Genomic DNA, 22,702 nt, shown 5'->3' on the forward strand with positions numbered 1-22,702 from the left:
ACTAATGGTTTGGATTTTGACATCTGCACTTGCACATAGTGGGAATTAAGTTAAGAGCTATGTTTAGAGATAAGTAAGACATATGTTGATATTTAATAAAAAAACTATTATTTTGAACTTTATTAATTCATAACAAAATTTGTTAGTTCGTAATAGCCTTGCCCAATTAATTATTTATAGATCAGTCCTATATTTCTCCATAACTATTTTAAAGCTCATGGAGTTGTGGTGACTGGTTTGAAAGTGCTGTCCTACAGACACTTCAGTCACTTGCCCTGCTTTGTTTCTCAAGCAGGAGTGCAGAGTTGCACCCTTTCTACTCAACCTATTGTTTGAGTAAATTCTCTTGGACGTAAAATCAGCCCCATCCAAGCCCTTTGCACTGTAAGAGTCCCAGTCAATATAAGGAAAGTTACAACCCTGTTATTCCTACAGCTGTCTGTGATCCCACAACATATTTGTTCCTTTTAATTCCTACTGACTATTGGGGGATTTGTAATACAGCCTCATCAATGTGATCCCTTGTTTCCAAGACCACCCATATTGCTTTGCTGGATGATCCCCAAGAGTATCCTCTGTGTAGAGTGGCACTGCTCTGATATTCTCCCTAATTAAGAAAAATGCAGTACCCTCCACCTTTCTTACCTCACTTCTATCCCATGATGGTCAGTTGCCACAAGAGGTAGTGCAGGCAGGTATAATCACCATTTAGAACACACTTGTACAGGTGCTCTCCTATTGACACCTCAGGCACTTGGCTTGCCTTGTTTCCCAAGAGGAGATCCAATATTGCATATTGTTTGAGAAAATTTTCTGAGACATGTTTGATATGTTCTCCCCATTGTGCTCTGAGCATTCCATTCAATAGGTTGGAAGTTGCAGATACTGTCATTTTGAGTGAAGAGAGGCTGGAGGGACTCAGACGAGCAGCATGCTTAGAGAGAAATGGTCAGTCAACATTTCAGATTGGGATCCTTTGCCAAGACTAAAGTGGGGATTGTAGGTGGCAAGTATATATGGGGAGGTGCCAAGAGATGATCAGATAGCGTGGAAATGAAGGTGGGAGAGGTGGAGAGACAAGTAGAGGAACAGATGGCTGACGAAGGGTTAGTTTTGAGAAAAGTAGAACAGAAGCAGGTAGAGGACAGACAGAATTGATGGAATTGGATTGTGGTGGGGATGGAAAGTTACCTAAACTTAGAGAAGAGAGTTGAAATCATCTACTATTAATACCCTATTAATTATATTGCTGATTGAACTCCCATAACATTTGTCTCTCATGCCTAAAATATCAGAATGATCATTCCTTTCTTAAGTTTCACCCATGTAGGCTCACTGGGTGAACACCAAAGAATATCGTATTTACTATCATGTTTTTTCTCTCATCAAAACACAAGACCATCTTCCCTCTAACCTCCTCCTCTCTCTTTCCTGTAGTATATTCCCTCAAACATTGAGCTGCCATTCACTCAGCCATGTTTCTAATTATGCCTATAATATCAAAATCCGATAGACTAATCCATGCCATGAGTTCATCCACCTTGCCTCTCAGGATTCTTGCTTCAAAAGACTTCCAATGTTCTTTTACTTTCCTCTTCATATCCTATGTATTGAATTTGGTCACTTTAATGTACAAGTTAACCTCTATATTTGTGTCTGTCAGTACCAAGATACATTTGCAACATTTTCAGCCCTTCTAATCTAACAATCCAATCCCTATGAACTTGCCAACATTTACTTTCCCAAAGTTCCAAATTCTGATCCTTGAGAATATATCCTTTCAAAGCTTTTCCTGTTTATTTCAATCCATTATTCCAATATCCAACTTCCAGTTCCTGCAATTCTTGTTTCTTGTGTATATCATCTCTCCGAGATTACACAGTTGGGGATACTTAGAAGTCATAAGTTTTCTATTTGTTTCTTAAATTTTATTTTGTTTTCTGCGTCAGACATGTGTTTGGGATTCTGAATTAAGAGAACTCCGTGCAGAATGCTACATACAGATTGATGAAAGTGGAAAAGCAATAAGTGATTTGAAAGCAGCATCAAAACTTAAATATGACAATACAGAAGCATTCTACAAAATTAGTACAATTTATTATCAGCTTGGAGATCATGAAATGTCTCTTGGGTGAGTATCCTCATTTTTCAAATTGTACTTTTGTTATAATTTGTTCAGTTTGATCTATTTTGTGAACAATTTCATTTTTGCTAGAGGCTTATTGAAGTAAAGGATTGTGGATGAATTCATATCCATGAAAATTTTAGTTTCTGTTGAGTGGCTGGGGTGGTGAAGGTGTTTGACACACTGACCTTCATAGGAAAGGGTATTGAGTATACTGTAAATGTTGGGACCTCATGATAAAACTCTAAGGGGTTGATGAGACCACAGTTGGAGTACTGTGTTCAGTTCTGTTCACCCAGATGCAGGAAGAATATCTAGTAATTGGAAGGGGTGCAGGGAATATTTGCCAAAATCTTATTACAAACCTTATTGAAATTTACAAAAACATGAGGGACATGGATAAAGTGAATTCTCATTGTATACATTCAAGTTATATGATTCTAGAACTAAGGACTTGGATTTAAGGTGAGAGGAGGGGTGAGATTTAAGAGGGACCTGAGAGGCAACTTTGTCCACTCAGAGGGTACCCTATATTTCAGCGTACAAATCACTGAAATATTTTTCAGCCTAATTTTAAGGGTTTTATGGTATATCCGGCGTACAAGTCAACCCCAATTTTCTGGATGCCTGATTTGGCCCGCTGACCGGCTCATAAGTTGACCCCCAAAGATTGCGATACCTGAGATGGGCCATTGACCGGCATATATATCAACTCCCAAAGATCACGTGGATTGATCTGCTGTGCATTGGCTGGAGATGGAGGGTCTATCGAAACCACACAACTAGCGATGAAAGTATGAAGTGAGTTTTAAATTGAAAGTGATAGAAATGGTCATGAAAACCAACAACTGGGCTGCTGCAAGAAAATTTGATGCATATGAGAAAATTCGTAAGAGATTGGAGGAAGAAAGAAGAGACTTTAAGAAAAATACCAAAAAGGCAATGTTCGTTGAAAAAAGGAATCACTCATTAGCCAGAGTTGGAAAATCACGTTGTAAAAAAAGGTAGATTGCTACATACACCAGAAATAAAATAAGAACATTTGCACTGCAGAGGGCAAAGTCATATCCAGTCCTCAGTAAAGATTTTGAGTTTCGTAAATAGGAAAAATCTGGTATTACAACAAAAAACAAAAATTGCAAAGAAACTTCCAAAAGATCTTGATCATAAAGTTGAAAGTTTTCTTGTTTATTAAACAGAACCGGCAGAAACACCAATTTACATTGGCAAACACCGGAAACATGGACAAAACCCCCATGAATTTTGACATTATAATGTTATGAGCCCAGAGGACCCTAAAACCCAGCAGCAATAGAAATTTACCAAGACAAGTGGTTACTTGAACAAAAGTTGCTTTTAATTATCTTTAAACATGAAAATAGGATCAAACATTAACTTATTACTATTAACTAAACTTAACCCCCTTCTAATTCTAAGCGCATGTGTGTGTAAGTTTAGAATGGTTCACAGTCCAATCTCACTTCTCACTCCTCCAAGTTCATTGGTTGCAGGAAATTCAATACTGTGCCCAGAATTTAACATTTATTAGTTTTTTCAGGCTTTAGTGCTTGAAAGGTAAATGGTTTCCGCTCAGGAATGTTCTTGTCGTTTTTTAGAGATTTGTTGTTCGCTGGACACAAATTGATACCTTCCAATCAGCCACATCAGTGTCTTGCCAAAGAAACTTGCCCCATCAAGGTTTTCCAGATGATAACCTCTTTCGTTCAGGCCACCACAGAGGTTTTTTATGTTTCCTTTATTTCAAGTGAAACATTATATAGCCAGCTTTCTCCTCTTGTATGGACTACAAGGGATTTGACCAGGCTGAACTGAGAGCATACAACCCATCTTCAAAATGGGGTTTTTCCACAAGCTTTCCATGTTCCAATCCCAGCTGCTGCTGCTGAACTGTAGCTCTCTCTCTCTCTCTCTCTCACACTCACAGAGAAAACCACATGTCCCTCTAAGAACAGCAAACTGCACTCAGACTGCGTCACTGGACCCAAGCTTCTGAGTTTGTTCATCTGTTGCTTTCCAAGACAATAATCCATTACTCGACAGCATGTCCAATTTACACCTACTTGTGAAGTTATCATAGGCATTCTTTAAAGTTCCTGCAAAGGCACCTAAAACCTGGATCGTCTGGCTTGAGCAGAGCTCTGGCATTTTAAATGAGATCTGTTTTGAAGTGTTTGTATTTGACCTCCACCCTCCACTAAAACACCTGCCACAATTTATCTCCTTTTAAAATATATAAAATATAATCTGTAACAGTATGTAAAATGTTGCTATAATTTTCACACAGTGAAATTCGGGAATGCCTCAAATTGGACCCAGATCATAAACTTTGTTTTGCCCATTACAAGCAAGTGAAAAAACTTAACAAACAGTTGACAACAGGAGAAGATCTCATAAGACAAGAAAAGTAAGTATACCTTAAAATTATGGCAATTTTGATCATTCATTTGATATTCTAATATGTTCAGTGGATACCTAAGATTTTAATCATTGCTCACTTTAACCTTGTGGTGATGCTGTTTAATGCCACAAATTGAGCCACTGTTTATTATACAAATACATCTTACAATGTGTTGCAATTATTTTCTTCTGATTATAGATACACTGATGCTATTAATAAATATGAATCTGCCATGAAAACTGAGCCAAATATTTTTCAATATACTTTGTATGCAAAGGAAAGAATTTGCCATTGTTTGTCAAAGGTAAGTTTAGTAAGAGTTGTTTACAGTTTGATATTTGATTAATATCAATATTTTCATATAAAAATCAAGTTGGTGATTAGGATCACTGCAGAGCTGAATAACCAGGGAGCATGGATTTGGTGTAATTTGTGGAAAGATTTGGGGATGAAGGGGGATCCCTCTGGGAGGGACTAGAGAAGATTTGTTTCAAGTGGAAGTGATAATCTGCAAAACAGAAAGGCAGAAACTAGTTTGCATTTAAAAAAACATGAATTCCTGAACAACAGCCATTTTTATTATTTATTACAACTGTTTTGCATTAAACGCAAGGCTTTACTTTTACAATTTTAACATTGTTATCTATGATGTAATTTAAACAAATTTTTTTGTAGCCCTAGGACTGCCGAAACACTCTAAGAATCATCAAATCTCCAATGCAAAAAGATGCCAATCACCCTTAGGGTAAATGGCAGTCCAAAATTAATTATTCATCTTGATGTGAAACATTAAAAACTACAGATGCTGGAATCTTTTAAATAAAATAAAGAGCAGGTGAACAAGTATTCACTGTGCAATTCTAGTGCTGAAAGTATTCCTGTTGTTACAAGCCCAGAGGACCCCAAAATCCACCAGCAATAGATATTCACCAAGACAAATGGTACTTAAACAAAAGTTGCTTTTAATTATCTTTAAACATGAAAATAGAATCAAACTTTAACTTATCTCTATTGACTCACTTACCCTAACTTCTAATTCTAAGCGCACGTGTATGTAATGTGTGTGTAAGTTCAGAAAAGTTCTTTGATTCACAGTCCAATCTCACTTCTCATTCCTCCAAGTTCTCTGGATGCAGGCAATTCTTATACTGTGCACAGAATTTAACATTTATAAAGTTCACCAGGCTTTGGTGCTTGAAAGGTAAATTGTTACCACTCAGGAAGGTTCTTGTTGGTTTTGAGAGAGAGATGTGTTGTTCCAAGGCATCCACAACTGATGTACTTCCATCAGCCACTCCAGTGTCTTGCTGACGAAACTTGCCCCTTCAGGGTTCTCCAGATGAAAAGCTTTTTTTTTCAGGTCACCACAGAGTTCCTTTTTGTTTCTCTTATTGTAAGTGAAACATTAGACAGCCAGTCGTCGTCTCTTGCATGAACCATTTCTCTCTCTCTCTCTCTCTCTCTCTCTCTCTCTCTCTCTCTCTCTCTCCCCTTCCCTCCCTCCCTCTCTTCCGCTCTCTCTCATCTGTTTTAAAGTGTTTGTATGTGACCTACTCTAACAAATCTTTCCCAATTTATCTCCCCAAAACATATCTTTATACTCTATAATACAAATGGCAGTTAGTCATCTATTTTATTCTTACCCTTCCACCATTGTGCTAATCATAGATTCAATTTGTCACTCTTGGATTCCCAATGCTTTTAATTTTTAGACCATCTTGGCTTGTTAGACTCTGTCAAAGTTTATTTTTAATATCAAGGTAGATTATATCAGAATCTCCTTTTTGCCTCCTCAGAAATTTTCAAGCAAATTAGTCAGACACAGCCTCTTTGTAACAAATCCATGTGAACTATCCCTGATTAATCTGATTCTTACAGAATGAAGGCTTCCAATAATTTGTACATTGCTGAAATTAACAATTTGCCTGTAATTAGTTAATTTCTTTCTTCACCTTATTTAAGCAATATAAATAGTCAACCAATTCTCTAGGACTACACCTTTAGTCAGAGAATTGGAAATACTTGTAAAGGAATTTCAAAAAGTTGCAGGTAATCAAAAAGGAAAATGTGATGTTGGTCTTAATTACTGGAGGGATTGAATTTTAGAGCAAGGAGGTTCTGTTGGAAATGTATTGAAGTACTTGCTTGAGAGCATGCTGGCTTTAGAGGTGGTTCAGTGATGGTTCACCAGATTGATTCCAGAAATTAGGGGGTTGACTTGTGAAGAGAGATAGAGAAGCCTTGGGACTATACTCACTGGAGTTGAGAGAAAGATGAAGGGGGAGGGTGAAGAATGTTATAGAATTCTAAAAAATTATCAAAGGAATGATGAGATAGAAGCAGGGAGATTGTTTCCACTAGCAGATAATAGTAGAACTAGGGGATACAGTACGCTCCATAATGTTTGGCTCAAAGATACTTTTTTTTCCTTTATTTGCTCCTGTGCTTCACAGTTTGTAGTCACAGTTATTTGTATACATTTTGGTTGGACAATGTAGAAATTACAGCACTTTTTTATACATAGTTTCCCATTTCAGGGCACCATGATGTTTGGGACATTTGTTTGGATTACGCAAGTATGTTGAATTGCTTCATTGGTGTAGGTATAAGAGAGCTAGGCATGCTTTTAAACTTTTGATCACATTTGGAGTCTAGTTGCCATTTTTCAACATGCACACCTGAGTTGTGCTCTTGAAAGTCAAATGAGCCATTATGAGGCTAAAAACAAGAATAAAACAGTAAAAGACAGGATTACTAAAATCAACTGTTTGGAGCATCATTAAGAAGAAAGAGCATACTGGTGAGCTCAGTAATTGCAAACTGGCTGATAGGCCAAAGAAGACATCTGCTGCTTATGTCAGAAGAATTCTCTAAAATGAAGAAAAATCCCCAAAAGCCTACCCGACAGATCAGAAACACTCTTCAGGAGCCAGGTACGGATGTGTTGATAATTACTGTCCACAGAAGATGTCATGAACAGAAATACAGAGGCTGCACTGGAAGATGCAAGAAATATTTAACAGCCTTCAGAGTTTTGGAAAATGGTCTTGTGGACAGATGAGAGCAAGATGAACCTGTATCAGAGTGATGGTAGGAGCAAAATGTGTGGACATAAAGGAACTACCCAAGATCACCTCTTCTGAAAAACATAGTGGCAAGGGGTATTATGGCCTGGGTCTGTGTAGCTGTTGTAGCTACTGATGCACTCATTGATGATGTTACTGCTGATGGTAGTAGCAAAATTAATCCCAAGTTCGAGCAAATGCCTTCAAACTCATTGGACAGCAACTTTTTATCTTTTTTTCATCCTGCAGAAAGACAATGATCCCAAACATGCTACTAAAGCAGGAAATGAGTTTTTCAAAGCTAAAAACTGAAAAAAGTCTTGAATAGCCAAGTCTTCAGTCATCTGATCTAAATCCAATTAAGTATGCCTTCCATATGCTGAAGGGAAAACTGAAGGCTACAAACCCCCGAAACAAGCAGGAGCTGAAGATGGCTACAGCAGAGGTCTGGCAGAGTATCACCAGAGAAGATACTCAACACCTGGTGATGTCTGTGAATCACTGACTTCAAGCAGTCATTGCAAGGGATATGCAATAAAGAACTAAACATGACTACTTTAAAATACATATCATTTCTCAATATTATGGACTCAAATATTATGGTTCTCTGTAATGAAGGACCAATGTATAAAAAGTGCTGAATAAAATATGGAATGTGTACTTCAATCACATGTGAATTGTTTGATTACAAATGTAAAACTGGAGCACAGGGGCAAATAAAGGAAAAATGTGTTTTGTCCCATATATTCTGGAGGGCACTGTATATCCTCAATACTCAGCAGTTATAAGACCAATAAGGAGAAACTGCTTCTCCCATAGAGTAGTGAATCTATGGAATTCTCAGTGCAAGAAAGCAGAAGGGGTTGTTGCATTTAATGTATTTAAGACACATTGACTAAAGGTTTTGGGGAACAGAGAGATAGGTGATGTTGAGTCCACAATCAGATCAGCCATGATCTTATTGAATAGTGGAACAGGTCAATAAGCCATCTGGTCTACTCATCCTATTTTTTGTGTAATTGAACATTTGTGGCCAGAGCCTCTGGAATTTCCTCATATGCTTCTTTTAACAGACCAATTACACATTTCATCCAAAAAATAGAAAAATCAAATCTAAAGAAAAAAAGTGTTGGAAATTGATCAGTGGAAACCATCAGTGGAAATATTCATTTCCTTCAGTACAAATGCACAAAGGCAACATAACAGCTTCTTCAATGCTACATTTAGATCTGTGACCTTTACTATCATGGGAGCACTAATCTATAGGTTCTCTACCAAATAGAGTAGCATCCTAATTTGGAAATTTTTCACCATTCCTTCATCTTCACTGGGTTCAAGTCCTGGAACATCCTCTTTAATAATATTGGAACCAGAATGACCACAATGGTTCAGTATTTCCTCTTTCCAAATTTTCTTGCTCATTTCGTGCCTTTTATTTTCACATTTTCTCCTCTTTATGAATTGACAGTTTCCTCTTTCCCTCTCTAATACCAAATCTTATCCACACAATGGACCCTTGATGATTGGCATTGGCTCTGCGTAATGTCACCAAGTTACTTATAAACCCACAACTTTTATCGGACTTATAGGAAAACTACCTGGAAATCAAATTCTGGCTCCCCCAGGGGACACAGCAAAGACAGTGGTTCCCCTAGTTCCAAAATCCAGAGGTTAGGCCCTTGCATCCACAGTTGTCCATAACATGGCAATATCCTGAAATGTTCAAGTGGCACAGAATATGTGGTCTACAATTCTGATTTGTCCCGTGGCTCATTAGATTTATACACCAAGCAGAAATTAACAATCTGAACATGTGTTATTTCTTCACTTCAAATTCTCCCATCTTTTAAGTCATAAACTGCAGAAATTTTTTTTAAATTATGGTCTGGAATGGAAGATCATTTTAAAACCATCAGGTTGCACCATTTTGATCAGTTGTTGCATTTGAACATTACTAATCTCTGACATTGATGTTGAAGGAGATCCCAGTGTACATCAGAAAAAGAACGATGAATCAGAGATGATAGATACATTTTAACCTTTAAGGGCATGTTCCTGTTGGAGTGATGGACAGGACTGAGCAGATTGAGGAACTCTGGAGATACTGAGCCTCTGGTCAAGGAAAAGGCAGCATATTGTCAGTTATGGACAGGCAAGATCAGATGAATCCTTTGAGCAGTGCAGAGAATGGAGGAGTCCATCTGGATGGCAGAGAGGGAGTATGAGATGTTTCAGCAGATAAAATTAATCTGAGAGATTCTACAAATTTATTAAGAGTAACTAGGGCCCCTTTAAGATCAATGGGAGATTGGTGAAGTCCTAAGTATTTTTTACTTGCATTTACCACCGAGAAAGGTATGGATATTAGGGAACTTGGGAAAGTAAATGGTAATGTCCTGAAGAATGTCAATGTTGCAGAAGCAGATCTATTAGAGGTCTTTAAAATGCATAAAGAAAGATAAATCCTGAGGCTTGATCCAGTGAATCCAAGGACATTGTGGGGAGCTAGGAAATAAATTTCAAGATCTTTGACAGAGATATTTGCATTATCATTAGGCACAGCTGAAGTGTCAGAAGACTGGATGTCTAAGATTTTGCTTTTATTTAAGAAACTGACAGTAAGGACGAGCCAGAGAAAAGCAGTTGGGTGAGCTTACTGTCAATTTTGGTTTAAAAAAAAATTGAAGGGAATTCTAAGAGACACTGATTTGGGATAGTCGGAATGGTTTTTTGCATGGGAAATCGTGTCTCACAGAATTGATTGAGTTTCTTGAAGAGGTGACGAAGAAGATTGAGGGTAGGATGGTAGATGTTGAGTAAGGCCTTTGCAAAGTCCTGCATTGTTGTCTGGTTTGCAAGATCACATGGAATCTTTGAGTTGAGAGAATTGACTTGGTGATAGGAGAGATTGGGTGGTTATAAAAGGTTGTTTCTCAAATTGGACGCCTGTGTCTAATGGTGTATCACAGGTTTAGCGTTGGGTCCACTTTTGTTTGTCATGTATATTAATGACTTGAATGACCATTTATTTAGTATGGTAAGTAAGTTTGCAGATGGTATAGTGGGCAGTTAATAGATTACAATAGGATCCAGAAATATTAGGAAAGTATACAAAGAAGTGGTAGAACTTCCCCAGGGAAGTATGGGACACTGGAGATGACAAGCAGATGGTCAAGAATGTGTTTGGCTGTTTGCCTTCATTCAGGAACAGGGATGTATGATACAACAATACAGACTTTGGTGAGACAATACTCTAATTATTGTGCTGAGTTCTCCTTACCCAGATGTGGAAACGTGGACAGGAAGCATTTGGAGGATTGATTACGTGCTGAATGGTAGCAAATGAAGCTGTCTTGGGGTCGACATGTTTGGGTAAAGGGCCTATTTATCTGGGGTAAAACTGGCTCATAAATTTTGCTTATTTAATATCTGTACTCCTTAAACCTCAAGAGCTTCCACTGTCATTTAAAAAAAAATGCTTCCCACAGTTATAGAGGAGCTCATTAACTATCAAGTACACTATTACTACGTTGATATACTTGCATACCATTTGCTATTACCCTGCGCTTCATCATCTTCATTTTCTCATCAATTGTAATTGAGCAAACATAGATGGATATTTGATTTTGAGAGATGCATGACAGTATTTTATTCCTGTGCAAATGTTGGTTGGTTTCTGGTGTATTACCATTGCAAGGTAGTGCAGTACTTCTACAGTATCAGATCTGATGCTTTTCAGATAATTCATTTTTGTATTTTCTATCCTTTTAATCACAGTAACAGTTGTTTCGAGCCCAGAGGACCCCAAAACCCAGCAGCAATAGAAATTCACCAAGACAAATGGTTACTTAAACAAAAATTGCTTGTAATTATCTTTAAACATGCAAACCGGATCAAACTTTCTTATTACTCTTAACTTAACGTAACCCCCTTCAAATTCTAAGTGTACATGTATGTATAAGTTTAGAAAAGTTCTTCGATTCACAGTCCAATCTCACTTCTCCATGTTCACTAATTGCAGGCAATTCTTATACTATGCAGAGAATTTAACATTTATGAATTTCACCAGGCTTTGGTGTTTGAAGGGTAAATGGTTACCACTCAGTAAGGTTCTTGCTGGTTTTCTGAAAGAGATTTGTTGTTCGCTGGACACAAACTGATTCTTTTTAATCAGCCACGTCATTGTCTTGCTGAAGAAACTGGGCCCAGCAGGGTTTTCCAGATAACCTCTTTCTTGTAGGTCACCACAGAGTTCCTTTTTGTTTCCCTTATTTCAAGTGAAACATTAGGCATCCAGTCCTCTCCTCTTGTATGGATCACAAGGGCTTTGACCAGGCTGAACTAAGCACTCACAACCTGTCTTCAAAATGTTTTTTTTTCCACAAGATTGCCAGCTTGTCCTTTTCCAGCTCAGCTGCTGCTGTTGAACTGAATTCTCTCCCTACCTCTCTCTCTCTCTTTCACACTCAGAGAAAAGCCTGTTTGACTCTCTCTGCTTGCAAGACCACATAACCCCCTTAGAACAGCAACCATCACTCAGACAGACTGCGGCTCTGAACCTGATCCTCCGGGTTCTTTAATCTGTTGCTTTTCAAAACAACAATCCATGGCCTGTTTCCGCTTCGTAAATGGTTATATGGTTATTAGAGAAGTCCCTTGGGCACTCTTCAAAGATTTTGCAAAGCCTCTCGAAGCCTGACTGTCTGGCTTGAGAAGAGCTCCAGCATTTTAAATGAAATCTGTTTTGAAATGTTTGTATGTGCCTACACTAAAAAACCTGCCCCAATTTATCTCCCCAAAACATATGTATATACAATATAATACATAACATATTCTGTCACATTTTGCTCCATGAGTCTATGCCGTCCAATTTACACCAAATTTCCCTACAACCCGGTACGTTTTGAACAGTGGAAGGAAACCCACTGGAGCTCTCTGGGAAAACGTACAACTCCTTATGGACATGGCAGGATTCAAACCCCAGTCTTGATCACTGGAACTGTAAAGGTATTGCGCCAACTGTGCTGTCCACTGATCCACTGATTTACCTCTTTTTCCATCCTCTCCAAAAAATTCAACTGCTGATTGCTGATGCACCTTTGATTATTTATCAATCTGCCAGATGGATAGGGTGATCAGAATTTTGCTCAGTACTTTTTTCGCCCAATGGTTGGGAGTAAATGTTGGTTAGACAGCATATATAGAAAGATAAATAATTAATGTTTTGGGTCAGAGAGATATGGTTAAAACTGGTCATAGCATTTTGATGGTTGAGATAGAGAGTGGGTGTTTTTTCCAGAAGACTGGTGAATAATTCTTGAATGAAGTGTTCATTCAAGTTTTTTTTTCCTATTGCAATATCTTTGATAGAACCAACAAGCAAATGAAGCCATCAGAACTTGCACACAAGTATTGGAACAAGATGCAAGCAATATCAATGCGTTGAAAGACAGGGCAGAAGCTTATATTTTAGAGGAATTGTATGAAGAAGGTATGGTCTACTAGTGTTATACTCTTGTGAATGTCTAGATCCGCCATTCTCAACTTTTTTTGGCTATGCCCTGTTTAGGATTCTGCTCAAAGTTTTTGGGCCCCCTTCCCTGTGAAGCAGTCACCTTCAGTTGGTTTCTTCCATATTTCTCTCCTACCAACAAAGTAAAAAACATATTTTTTTTAATTGGCCCACTCGGGTGGAGTGGGGTAGGGGGAGCATATGCCTCAATTGAGAATGGCTGGTCAAGATAAATGCTTCTACTCACTCCATTTGCTAATTGAGTTGTTGGCAGCAACAATGAAAACTTAAAGTAGAAATGGTTAATAATGGAATGGATCATCCAACCTGGAACTGCCAATTATGTGAAAAACCAATGCAAGGTGGTTCATTTAACTTTGCAAGGTGGGCTGAGTCCATCAACATCATTAACCTTGGAGGCTACTTTCTTCTGGCAGCTCGGGCTATTGCCACCTGGCTGGTGCTGAATCTCCAGGTCAATATGATTGCAGGAGGCTTAGCCAGAACTTTTCAGTACAGTAGATCCTAGTTGCAAAAGCCTCAGTATGATTGAAACTTTGGGAAGGATCAAGGGACTCTGGTTTGGTCTAGGACTCTGGTGTTGGGGAGTAGGTGTGGAACAATAATGCAGTTCAACCATGTGGTGGACTGGGAGAGGGAGTTGGTGAAGGAATGCAATGATGAGCTCTATCTTGTGGTACATTTTAAAATGATCAGCTACAAGGTTTTTTTTCCAAGAATACCCCTCCCCCCAGGTGATTCATTGTTTGTCAGCTATGCCTTTATTTGGAGCATTTGAAACTCCCTCTCAACCTCCAAAAGGGTAGAAAGGGAGAATCAAACATTGCACATTGATTACCTGAGTGCTCCTGCACATTGATTAGGAGGCAGGATTCTTCTAAATTTATCATCGTAGAGGGTGGTAAATTTCTGGAATTCTCAGGAGATTTTGGAAGTCAGATTGCTGGAGGTATTTAGATTTGTACAACATGGAACCAAGCCATTCATCCCAACTCGTCCATGCTGACTTAGTTGCTCAGTAACATAGTCCCTTTTTGACTGTGCTTGTCCCATATCTCTCTCCACCTTTCCAACCTATGTACAGCTTCAAATTTCTGTAAGAATCAGAACTGTAACTACCACTTTCTCTTCCAGCTCTTTGCTTATATCCATAATTTGTGTGCATGGTGGGGAGTGGTGGGAGAATGCCTCGTCCCCTTCTCAATCCTTCCCTATCCCTAATCCATCCTTCTACACCTTCAGTTTAAACCTATGCCCTTTAGATGCTACTATGGGGAGAAGATTGTTACTGTTCACACTCTATGTAACAGTGAAATAAGTCCTAGCCAATCCCTCCTCTTGTATCTCAGGCCCTTCAGTCCCTCTTGCATTGTTGTTATAAGGTCCTTCCCATAGCAAGGCAACTAGAACTGCATGAAGTATTTCATATGTGGCCATCCCAACATCTTGTGCGGATGTAACGTGACATCTCAACTTCTGTACCTGGTGCCCTTACCAGTGGAGGCAAATGTTACAAATGCCTTCACAACCCTGTCTACCTTTATCAAAACATTCAGACATCTACTGCCCTGTTTTCATCAATCTTCTTGATCAAAGAAATTTCATCTTAAAAAGTTGATATGTATTTAGAAAAATCATGTAATTGAGAGCTAAACAAGCACAGAAAGGGAACTGAGGCCTAGGGCAGATCAGCCTTAATCACATCAAATGATTGGACAGGTCTTCGCAACCAAGTGGTCTAATTCTACCACTATTAGCCTTACAGCTCAGAAACTGATCCTTTGGCCCATGATGTCTATGTAGCCCATTGTAAACAAGTACACAAGTCCAGTTTACCTGCAGACACAGACTGCACAATGCTAGAATCTGGAGCAATATGTAGCGGTTAGCGCAACACCTTTACAGCGCTAGTGATTGGAACCAGTCCAGGGTTTGAGTCCAGCACTGTCTGTAAGGAGTTTGTACATTCGCCCCATGTCTGCATGGGTTTTCTCCAGGGGTTCCTCTTTCCTTCCACCATTTTAAAAACATACTGGCAGTGTAGGTTAATTGGGTGTAAATTGAGTGGCATGAACTTTTAGGCTGAAATGGCCTGTTACTGTGCTGCATGTCTAAATTTAAATTTAATTTAATGAATTCAGTGGATCAAGCTACACCAGTGAAGGAGATAATTGTTGATGTTTTGAAATGTTGACTATTTTTCCCCTCGCCAATCCTGGTTCAGTCTAACGCTCTCCCAACCGAGCTATTTCGGCTCTTTCCCATCCTGGTTGATGCACTCAGTTCCTCTGACAGATTGGGAACACGCAGGAGATTGCAAATGCTGAAATCTAGAACAAAAAACAGTCTACTGGAGGGGCAAAGGGTTGAGTAACATCAATGGGAGAAAATGACTGGTCAATATCTTGGAATGGAAAACTTCAAGACTGGACAAGGGTTCTGGCTGAAATTGTTGACCATTTCTTCTACCTCTCTCTTTAAACCTTTGTCCTCTTTTCTTAGATGTCTCAAAATTCTATTTAGAAGTAGCAGAAACAATGAATGCAGCTCAGAACATGATCAAATCTTCCCTCCTTTTCATGGTCTCCATCTACATCTCCCACTGCATAGGAAAGGCATGTAACATACAGAAGAACACATCACACCCAGACATGCTCTCTTCTCCAATCTCCCACCAGGGATAAAGGTTAAGAGTAAGAAAACATGCACCAACAAGCTTAAAGACATTTTTTCCTTGTAATCATCAGGATCCTGAATGAACCCCACAACAATGTTATCATGCTGCCTGACCCCGTCCTAATTATCTTTTCACTGGAATCCTATGTTTAGAAATTGTGCTCTTTACGTGGGTGTCTAATGTTAGAAGTAACCTGTTAGCATTATTTATTTGTGACAAATAAATTTAAACTATTGTCATCTACACAAAATAGCAATAAAGAAACTGTTAAGACCTAACTCCTTTCAGGAGTCCTGCTTGTCATCGGCATCATCATGGATCCCTGTTATGATACCTGCTTCCCACTATCTGGACTCCAGCAACCTGCTGCCTGATGTGAGGCTGTTTGCTTAGCCCTGCACTTGTCTGCTGCTGGAGTTTTCTATTCTACATGGTCCTCTCCTAGGCTTTCTGGCAGGGTGGGTTCTTATGCTCTGCCCTGAGCTGGTCTGTTACTTCCATGAAGACCAAAACCCTCAAGGTCTATACTGCTGCAAGTGGCGACTGTTGGGACCAGACTCTGAATTTTAGGTGTTTTAAAAACAAAGCTCTGCCATCCCTGTTCTACAGGGCAACTTGAGCCTACAAGGGGATAGATTGGAGTAAGACTCTGTGAAAGACCACATCTCCATTCCTTCTCCCTTCCCAAGTCCTTGCGTTGTGGCAAACAAACAATGCTCCAAGTGTGGTCTAAGTAACGTTTCATAAAGTTATAACATGATGTTCCAGATTCTATGTCATGGCCTATGGAGACAACCATCCACTTTTGAGAATCTGGACTTGAACCCAAGGTTTCTCTTTCATCATCACTCCTAATGACCTTGCCATTTAGTGTGTATGTCCTACTCATGTTTGCTTCCCCAAAATGCATTACCTCACATCTGTCGGATTACATTCCATTTCCTTTTGTTCAACCAAACTTTGTAGCTGATCTGCATCATCCAGCAGCCTGAGACAGCTGCCTTTGCTATCTGCGAATTACCAATATACGTGTGTTCATTGATGCCTTGTTAATGACTAAATGAGTTGGGATCCTTAATTGCTAGAACATGATCATAGTTAGACGTCTAACTATGAAGAAAGAAGTGGTTATGTTTTGGTGCTTTTTTTTTTACAGCAATCAAAGACTATGAAGTTGCAAGAGATCACAGTGACAGTGATCAAGGAATAAAAGAAGGATTGGAAAGGGCACAGAAACTTCTAAAGCAGTCGCAAAGAAAAGACTACTATAAAATACTTGGCGTGAAAAGGTACATCTGAATGTTAATATCTAAGTAGAGTAACCAGGAACTAGGCTATCATGAGGGACTGAAGTGTTGACAAATATAGTTTAATATTTAGTTGATTTTGTGCAATTATAGTACATGTAGTTTACATTTTATAAATTATAAAATCATGAGAGGCTATAATAATGTGGCTAGTTCCCTAGGGTAAAAGTGTTGGCTAGAGGACGTTTGTCTTACATGGGTGGGAATAAATAGTTAAAGAAGCTGTGTGTGGCAATGTTTTTGTTTGCACACAGTGATGGGTGACAAACAGGCTGTCAAAAGTAATGGTGGAAGGAGATAAAATAATAGCATTTAAGAGACTTCTAAATAGATGTGAAAATGAAGAGGATAGAGGGATATACTGTATATCATTTGCAACCAGTAGAGTTTTAATTTTATTTGGACATCCTGTTTAGTACAGACAAAGGCCTGTTCAAGTGCTGTACTGTTCTGTGCTATAGTGAGCTTATGACCTATCACTATGGTTTCTCAAAATAATTCAAAGTAATATTTTTACTTGAAATTGAAAGATTAACAAGTATCTAATGCCTTTATCCCTTATTATTTTAAATTATTTACAAAAGACTGTATGATGTTGCAATAGATCTTGTGAATGTTTTCACTGAAAGTGTGTGCTACTTGTGCAATATAATTGACTAAACAGAGTAATGGTTGTACACAGTTTTTTCTTTGAATTTTTCACTTCATAGAAATGCAAAAAAACGGGAGATAATAAAAGCATACAGAAAGTTAGCAATGCAGTGGCATCCAGATAACTTCCAGGAAGAGAACGAGAAGAAGCAAGCTGAAAAAAAATTTATAGACATAGCTGCAGCTAAAGAAGTACTCACTGATCCCGGTATGGAATGGCTTTTTATTAAACCATCCCCCTTTCTCAAGTTTTTCCCTTGTCTATTGACAATAAGAATCAAGTTCTGAACATGTAATCTGCTTAAGACAATAGAGAATGTAAAATAAAAGTAGAAAATAAATAAACATCTGAGGTGAAAAGCAGTTAAGATTGGATCTGGAAAAGTGAGAAAACAAATTGTAGAGAAGTTGGGGATTGAAGGTGAACAAGGTAAATAAGACACATAGAAATCTGATCTGTTTCTTTCCGAGGATGCTTCCTGACCTGAGTGTTTCCAACATTTTTTGTTTTTACTTCAAATTTTGAGTATTTGCAGTTTTTTGACTTTCACATTGAACATGTACATTGACTCGATACTCAAAGTGGAGAGGGAGCATTTGAGATGGGTTTATGAAATTAAGTCAACACATTGGGACCACAGAAGCCCTACAAAATGAGGTGAATGGAGCACATCAGCTGACAAACTACTCACTGGCCTGTCCTATCAGGCACTTAACTGCCATGTCAGTGACATGGGTCTGTGGGTGGATTGGGCTGGGCAGTGGTGGGTGAAATTGATAGTGATAGTGTGTGATATTGCAGTTTGAGGGTCAAGAGAATGTAGGACATAAACCTCAAGAGCTCCAAGGGATCTTGGTATATGGTGAAGAAGACATTCTTAAGATGCTTGCATTCATTTGATGGGACATAGTATATTGGAGCAGGGAGATCTTGATACCACTTTAAACAGTGTTGCTTAGGCCACAGCTGAATATTGTGTGCAGTTTTAAAGGAAGGGCATGGATGCACTCGAGATTCTACAAAGGAGATTCATCAGCATTTTGCCTGAAGTGGAATGTTTCAGTTATGAGGAGAGATTAAAACGTTTCTATTCTGAGAGAGATGTTACTCTGTTTGTTTTATTTAGAGCAGAAGAGATTGAGTGGGATTTGAGGTAAATTAAAATTATTGGGGGGGGGGGGTAAGAAAAGGTGAATAGTGAGAAACTTTTCCCCATGACAGGTATCTAGGATCAGAGAGCATACATACAAGGTGAAGAGGGAATGCAAGAAAGATCTTTTTTTCATCTAGAGGGCTGCTTTTTGGAACGCGCTGCCTGAAAAGGTGGAAGTTGGTTTCTCAGAACCTTTAAGAAGCATCTGGATGATCATTTGACTTATCAAGGCCTAATGATATACCCTTTCAAAGAAGATGGACTATTTTCTTTTGTGGAGTTTATAAGAACTTAGGGTATATTTCATTTAAACCTGGTTCAGAGATGCAAACACTGCTCATTGTTTCCAATATTTCTTCTACCTTGGTGGCAACATTTATATCATTGTCTTTTGTATTTAGAATTAGCCCTGTAATAGGACCTGTACATGCTGAACATAATACATACAAACAGAAATGGGCTGTTCAGCCCATCAATTCTGCCTGCCATTTAATCCTTTTTTCCCCACTCAGCCCCACTGCTCCCCATAACCTTTGATGCCCTGGCTAATCAAGAGCCTACCAATCTCTGCCTTAAATACACCCAATGAATGACTTGCCATCCACAACTGCATGTGGCAGCAAATTCCACAGATTCACTACCCTCTGGCTGAAGTTCCCCTGCATTTCTGTTCTAAGTGGATGTCCTTCAATCCTGAAGTTGTGCCACTATGAGAAACAACCTTTCGACATCACCTTTCCACCTCCATGCCTTTCAACACTTGAAATGTTTCAATTAGATTCACCCCTCTCCTCATTCCCCCCCCCCCCCATCCTTCTAAATTCCAATGAGTATAGGCCAAGAGCTGTCAAATACTCATCATATGATAACTCTTTCATTCCTGGAATCATCCTTGTAACCCTCCTCAGAACTCTCTCTAATGTCAGCACAATATCAGTTCCCTCTTGTATTCTATTCATCGTGAAATGAATGTCAGCATTGCATTTGCCTTTTTCACCACTGACTCAACATGCATGTTTACCTGCAAAAAGACTACCAAGTCCCTTTGCATCTGGGTATTTTCAATTTATTTTTCCATTAAAAAAAATAGTCTGCCTGTTTATTTTTTTCTACCAAAGTGCATGACCATAAACTTTCTGACATTGTATTTCATTTGCCACTTTCTCTGCCCATTCTCCTAATCTAAGTCCTTCTGCAGCCTCCCTGTTTCTCAACTCTATCTGCTCCTCCACCTATCTTCTCATCTGCAAACCTAGTCACACAGCCATTCATTCCATAATCCAAATCATTGATATACAACACAAAAATAAGTGGCTCCAACATTGACCCCTGTGGAAAATCACTAGCAACAGGCAGCCAAATAGAATATGATAATTTTATTCCAACTTGATACTCCCAATGACATCCATCCTTTAGAACAACTCCATAATGGCCACATAATACCTGCCAATGTGTAGCAGTACCACAAGGTCATTAACTTTATTTCTTATGCTGCATGCATTTCAATACAAAACTTTTAGTCATTTATTTGTTTTGACTGTGTGTCCCTGTTGCATGGAAACTCATCACACTGGCTGCAATTTTGCCCTATCTGCCTGTCTTTCCACATAAACTACCTAGCAGCTGTCCCTTGTGCATCTACTGCCTCTGCCTCTTCATTTTGGTCTTCACCACCCCTCATGCCTCCTTGGTGCATCACTGTAACTCTTGTCTATCACCTGGCCCCCCTTCCCCCCCCCCCACCAAGACTCCCAAATGATCCGGAGTTCATCTAACACAGCCTGTGAAGAGCTGCAGTTGGATCCTCTTCTCGTAGATAAAGTCATCAGGGATACTGTTGGCTTCCCGGAGTATCACATTCTGCAAGAGGAACATGCCCCTTCGTGGTTGGCATTTGCACTGCTTGTTAAAGTGCAAAGAGTTAAAAAACCTGTCCTTATCTTGCCTTAACTCTTGGACCTCCAATTCACCCTTTGCTCACTGAAGCCTCTTGAACCAAAGCCTTGAAGTCCCACTCCTACATTGGACCACTAGAGCAACAGCAGCTTTGCTTGACTTTGCTTTCCTTTTGTTGGCTAATGGAGAAATTTAAACAAGCACCTACCTCTCCCGCTGTTTTTTAAATGCCTCTCCTCTCATTACAATTCTGCTCTCACAATTCCAGATGAGATTGCCAACAATCTGACCTACAGTTCCTTCAGTAATGTTTGGGACAAAGACACTTTTTTTTCCTTTAATTGCCCCTGTGCTCCACAGTTTTAAATTTGTAATCAAACAATTTTCATGTAATTAAAGTGTACATTCCAGATTTTATGCAAGGTTATTTTTATACATTTTGGTTTGACAATGTAGAAATTACAATACTTTTTAATCCATAGGCCCCACTTTTCAGGGCACCATAATGTTTGAGACATTTGGCTTCACAAATGTTTGAGAGTAACCAGGTATGTTTAATTGCTTCATTGATGCAGTATGAGAGAGCTAGGCTTGCTTCTAAGCTTTTGATGACTTTGGAATCTGTAATTACCATTTTTCAACGTGAGGACCAGAGTTGTGCCAATGAAAGCCAAAGAAGTCATTGAGGCTGATAAACAAGAATAAAATGGTAGGAGATATCGTCCAAAGCTTAGGTTACCAAAATCAACAGTTTGGAACATCATGAAGGAGTGTCCTGGTGAACTCCGTAATTGCAATGGGGCTAGTAGGTCAAGAATACCTCCACTGCTGATGACAGAAGAATTCTCATCGTAATGAAGAAAAATTCCCAAATGTCTATCAGACAGATCAGAAACACTCTTCAGAAGGCTGGTGTGGAAATACAAAGGCTACACTGCAATATGCAAGCCACTAGTTAGCCACAGAAAGGATGCCTAGATTACAATGAAATGTTTGTAGTCATGGATATATCCACCCCTTCCTCCTGAGGAGTGTCTCTGATCTGTTGGACATGCTAGGGGATTTTTCTTCATTATGCTGAGGATTCTTCTGTAACCAGCAGTAGAGGTCTTCCTTGGAATTCCAGTCCCTCTGCAATTACTGAGCTCACTGTCCACTCTTTTTAATGCTGTTCGAACTGTTTTGGTAATCCAAAGTTTTGGGTGATGCCGTTTACTGTTTTATTCTTGATTTTCAGCCTCATAATTGTTTCTTGACTTTCATTGCCACAACTCTGGTCCTCGAGATGCAAAATAGCAACTAGACTTCAAAGCTGTTCAAAAGATTAGAGGCAAGCCTAGCTCTCTTATACCTGCACCAATTACCCAAGTACAGTTAAACTCCCATTATCCTGTATTCAATCAACCAGAAATTCAACCAGGAAAAGAAGGAATAAATAAATAAATAAATAGATAGATAGATAGATAATCTTTAAGATAAACAAGAATAAAGTTTTAAATAAAAGTTCAAAATTGTAAAAGTAAGTGTTCTCCGAAGCAACATACAACCCCTTGGGAGCAAACATTCAGTCAGCGGAGTGCCCTGTCTGCATCAGCTGTTTGAATAAAGTTTCAATAAAGTTGTATTTAATAAAATGGTGGCAGCCAAGATGAAGAGCTGGTTGGTACGTCTTGCCGCTGGGGCAACTCCCAAAGTGTGTCCCTATCCCTGCCTGGTAAGAGTCTTTATTAGTATATAATTAAGTACTTTAGCAAGGCTATATCTGTAAACTTAAGAAAAAGGGTGGTAATTATGATCACGGCATGGATAGCCTAGTGGCGAGCACAACGTGGCTACAGCGCTTACGAATGGGGAATTTAAAGGAAGGTGCACTGG

The 22,702-nt window shown here is 39.0% G+C and overlaps 1 protein-coding gene across 2 annotated transcripts in view; it reads left to right on the forward strand.

Moving 5' to 3' along the window:
- The window catches only part of dnajc3a (DnaJ (Hsp40) homolog, subfamily C, member 3a), an 80,126-nt gene that overhangs the window by 51,712 nt on the left and 5,712 nt on the right, over positions 1-22,702 (forward strand). For both annotated transcript variants that reach the window (XM_069890371.1, XM_069890370.1), the window contains exons 6-11: positions 1,950-2,131; positions 4,431-4,550; positions 4,743-4,848; positions 12,980-13,100; positions 16,976-17,108; positions 17,837-17,985. In XM_069890371.1, coding sequence (XP_069746472.1) covers positions 1,950-2,131; positions 4,431-4,550; positions 4,743-4,848; positions 12,980-13,100; positions 16,976-17,108; positions 17,837-17,985 — 811 coding nt within the window. The remainder of the gene's footprint in view (positions 1-1,949; positions 2,132-4,430; positions 4,551-4,742; positions 4,849-12,979; positions 13,101-16,975; positions 17,109-17,836; positions 17,986-22,702) is intronic.

The sequence above is a fragment of the Narcine bancroftii genome, chromosome 7, assembly GCF_036971445.1.
Source record: "Narcine bancroftii isolate sNarBan1 chromosome 7, sNarBan1.hap1, whole genome shotgun sequence".
Taxonomy (NCBI): Eukaryota; Metazoa; Chordata; class Chondrichthyes; order Torpediniformes; family Narcinidae; genus Narcine; species Narcine bancroftii.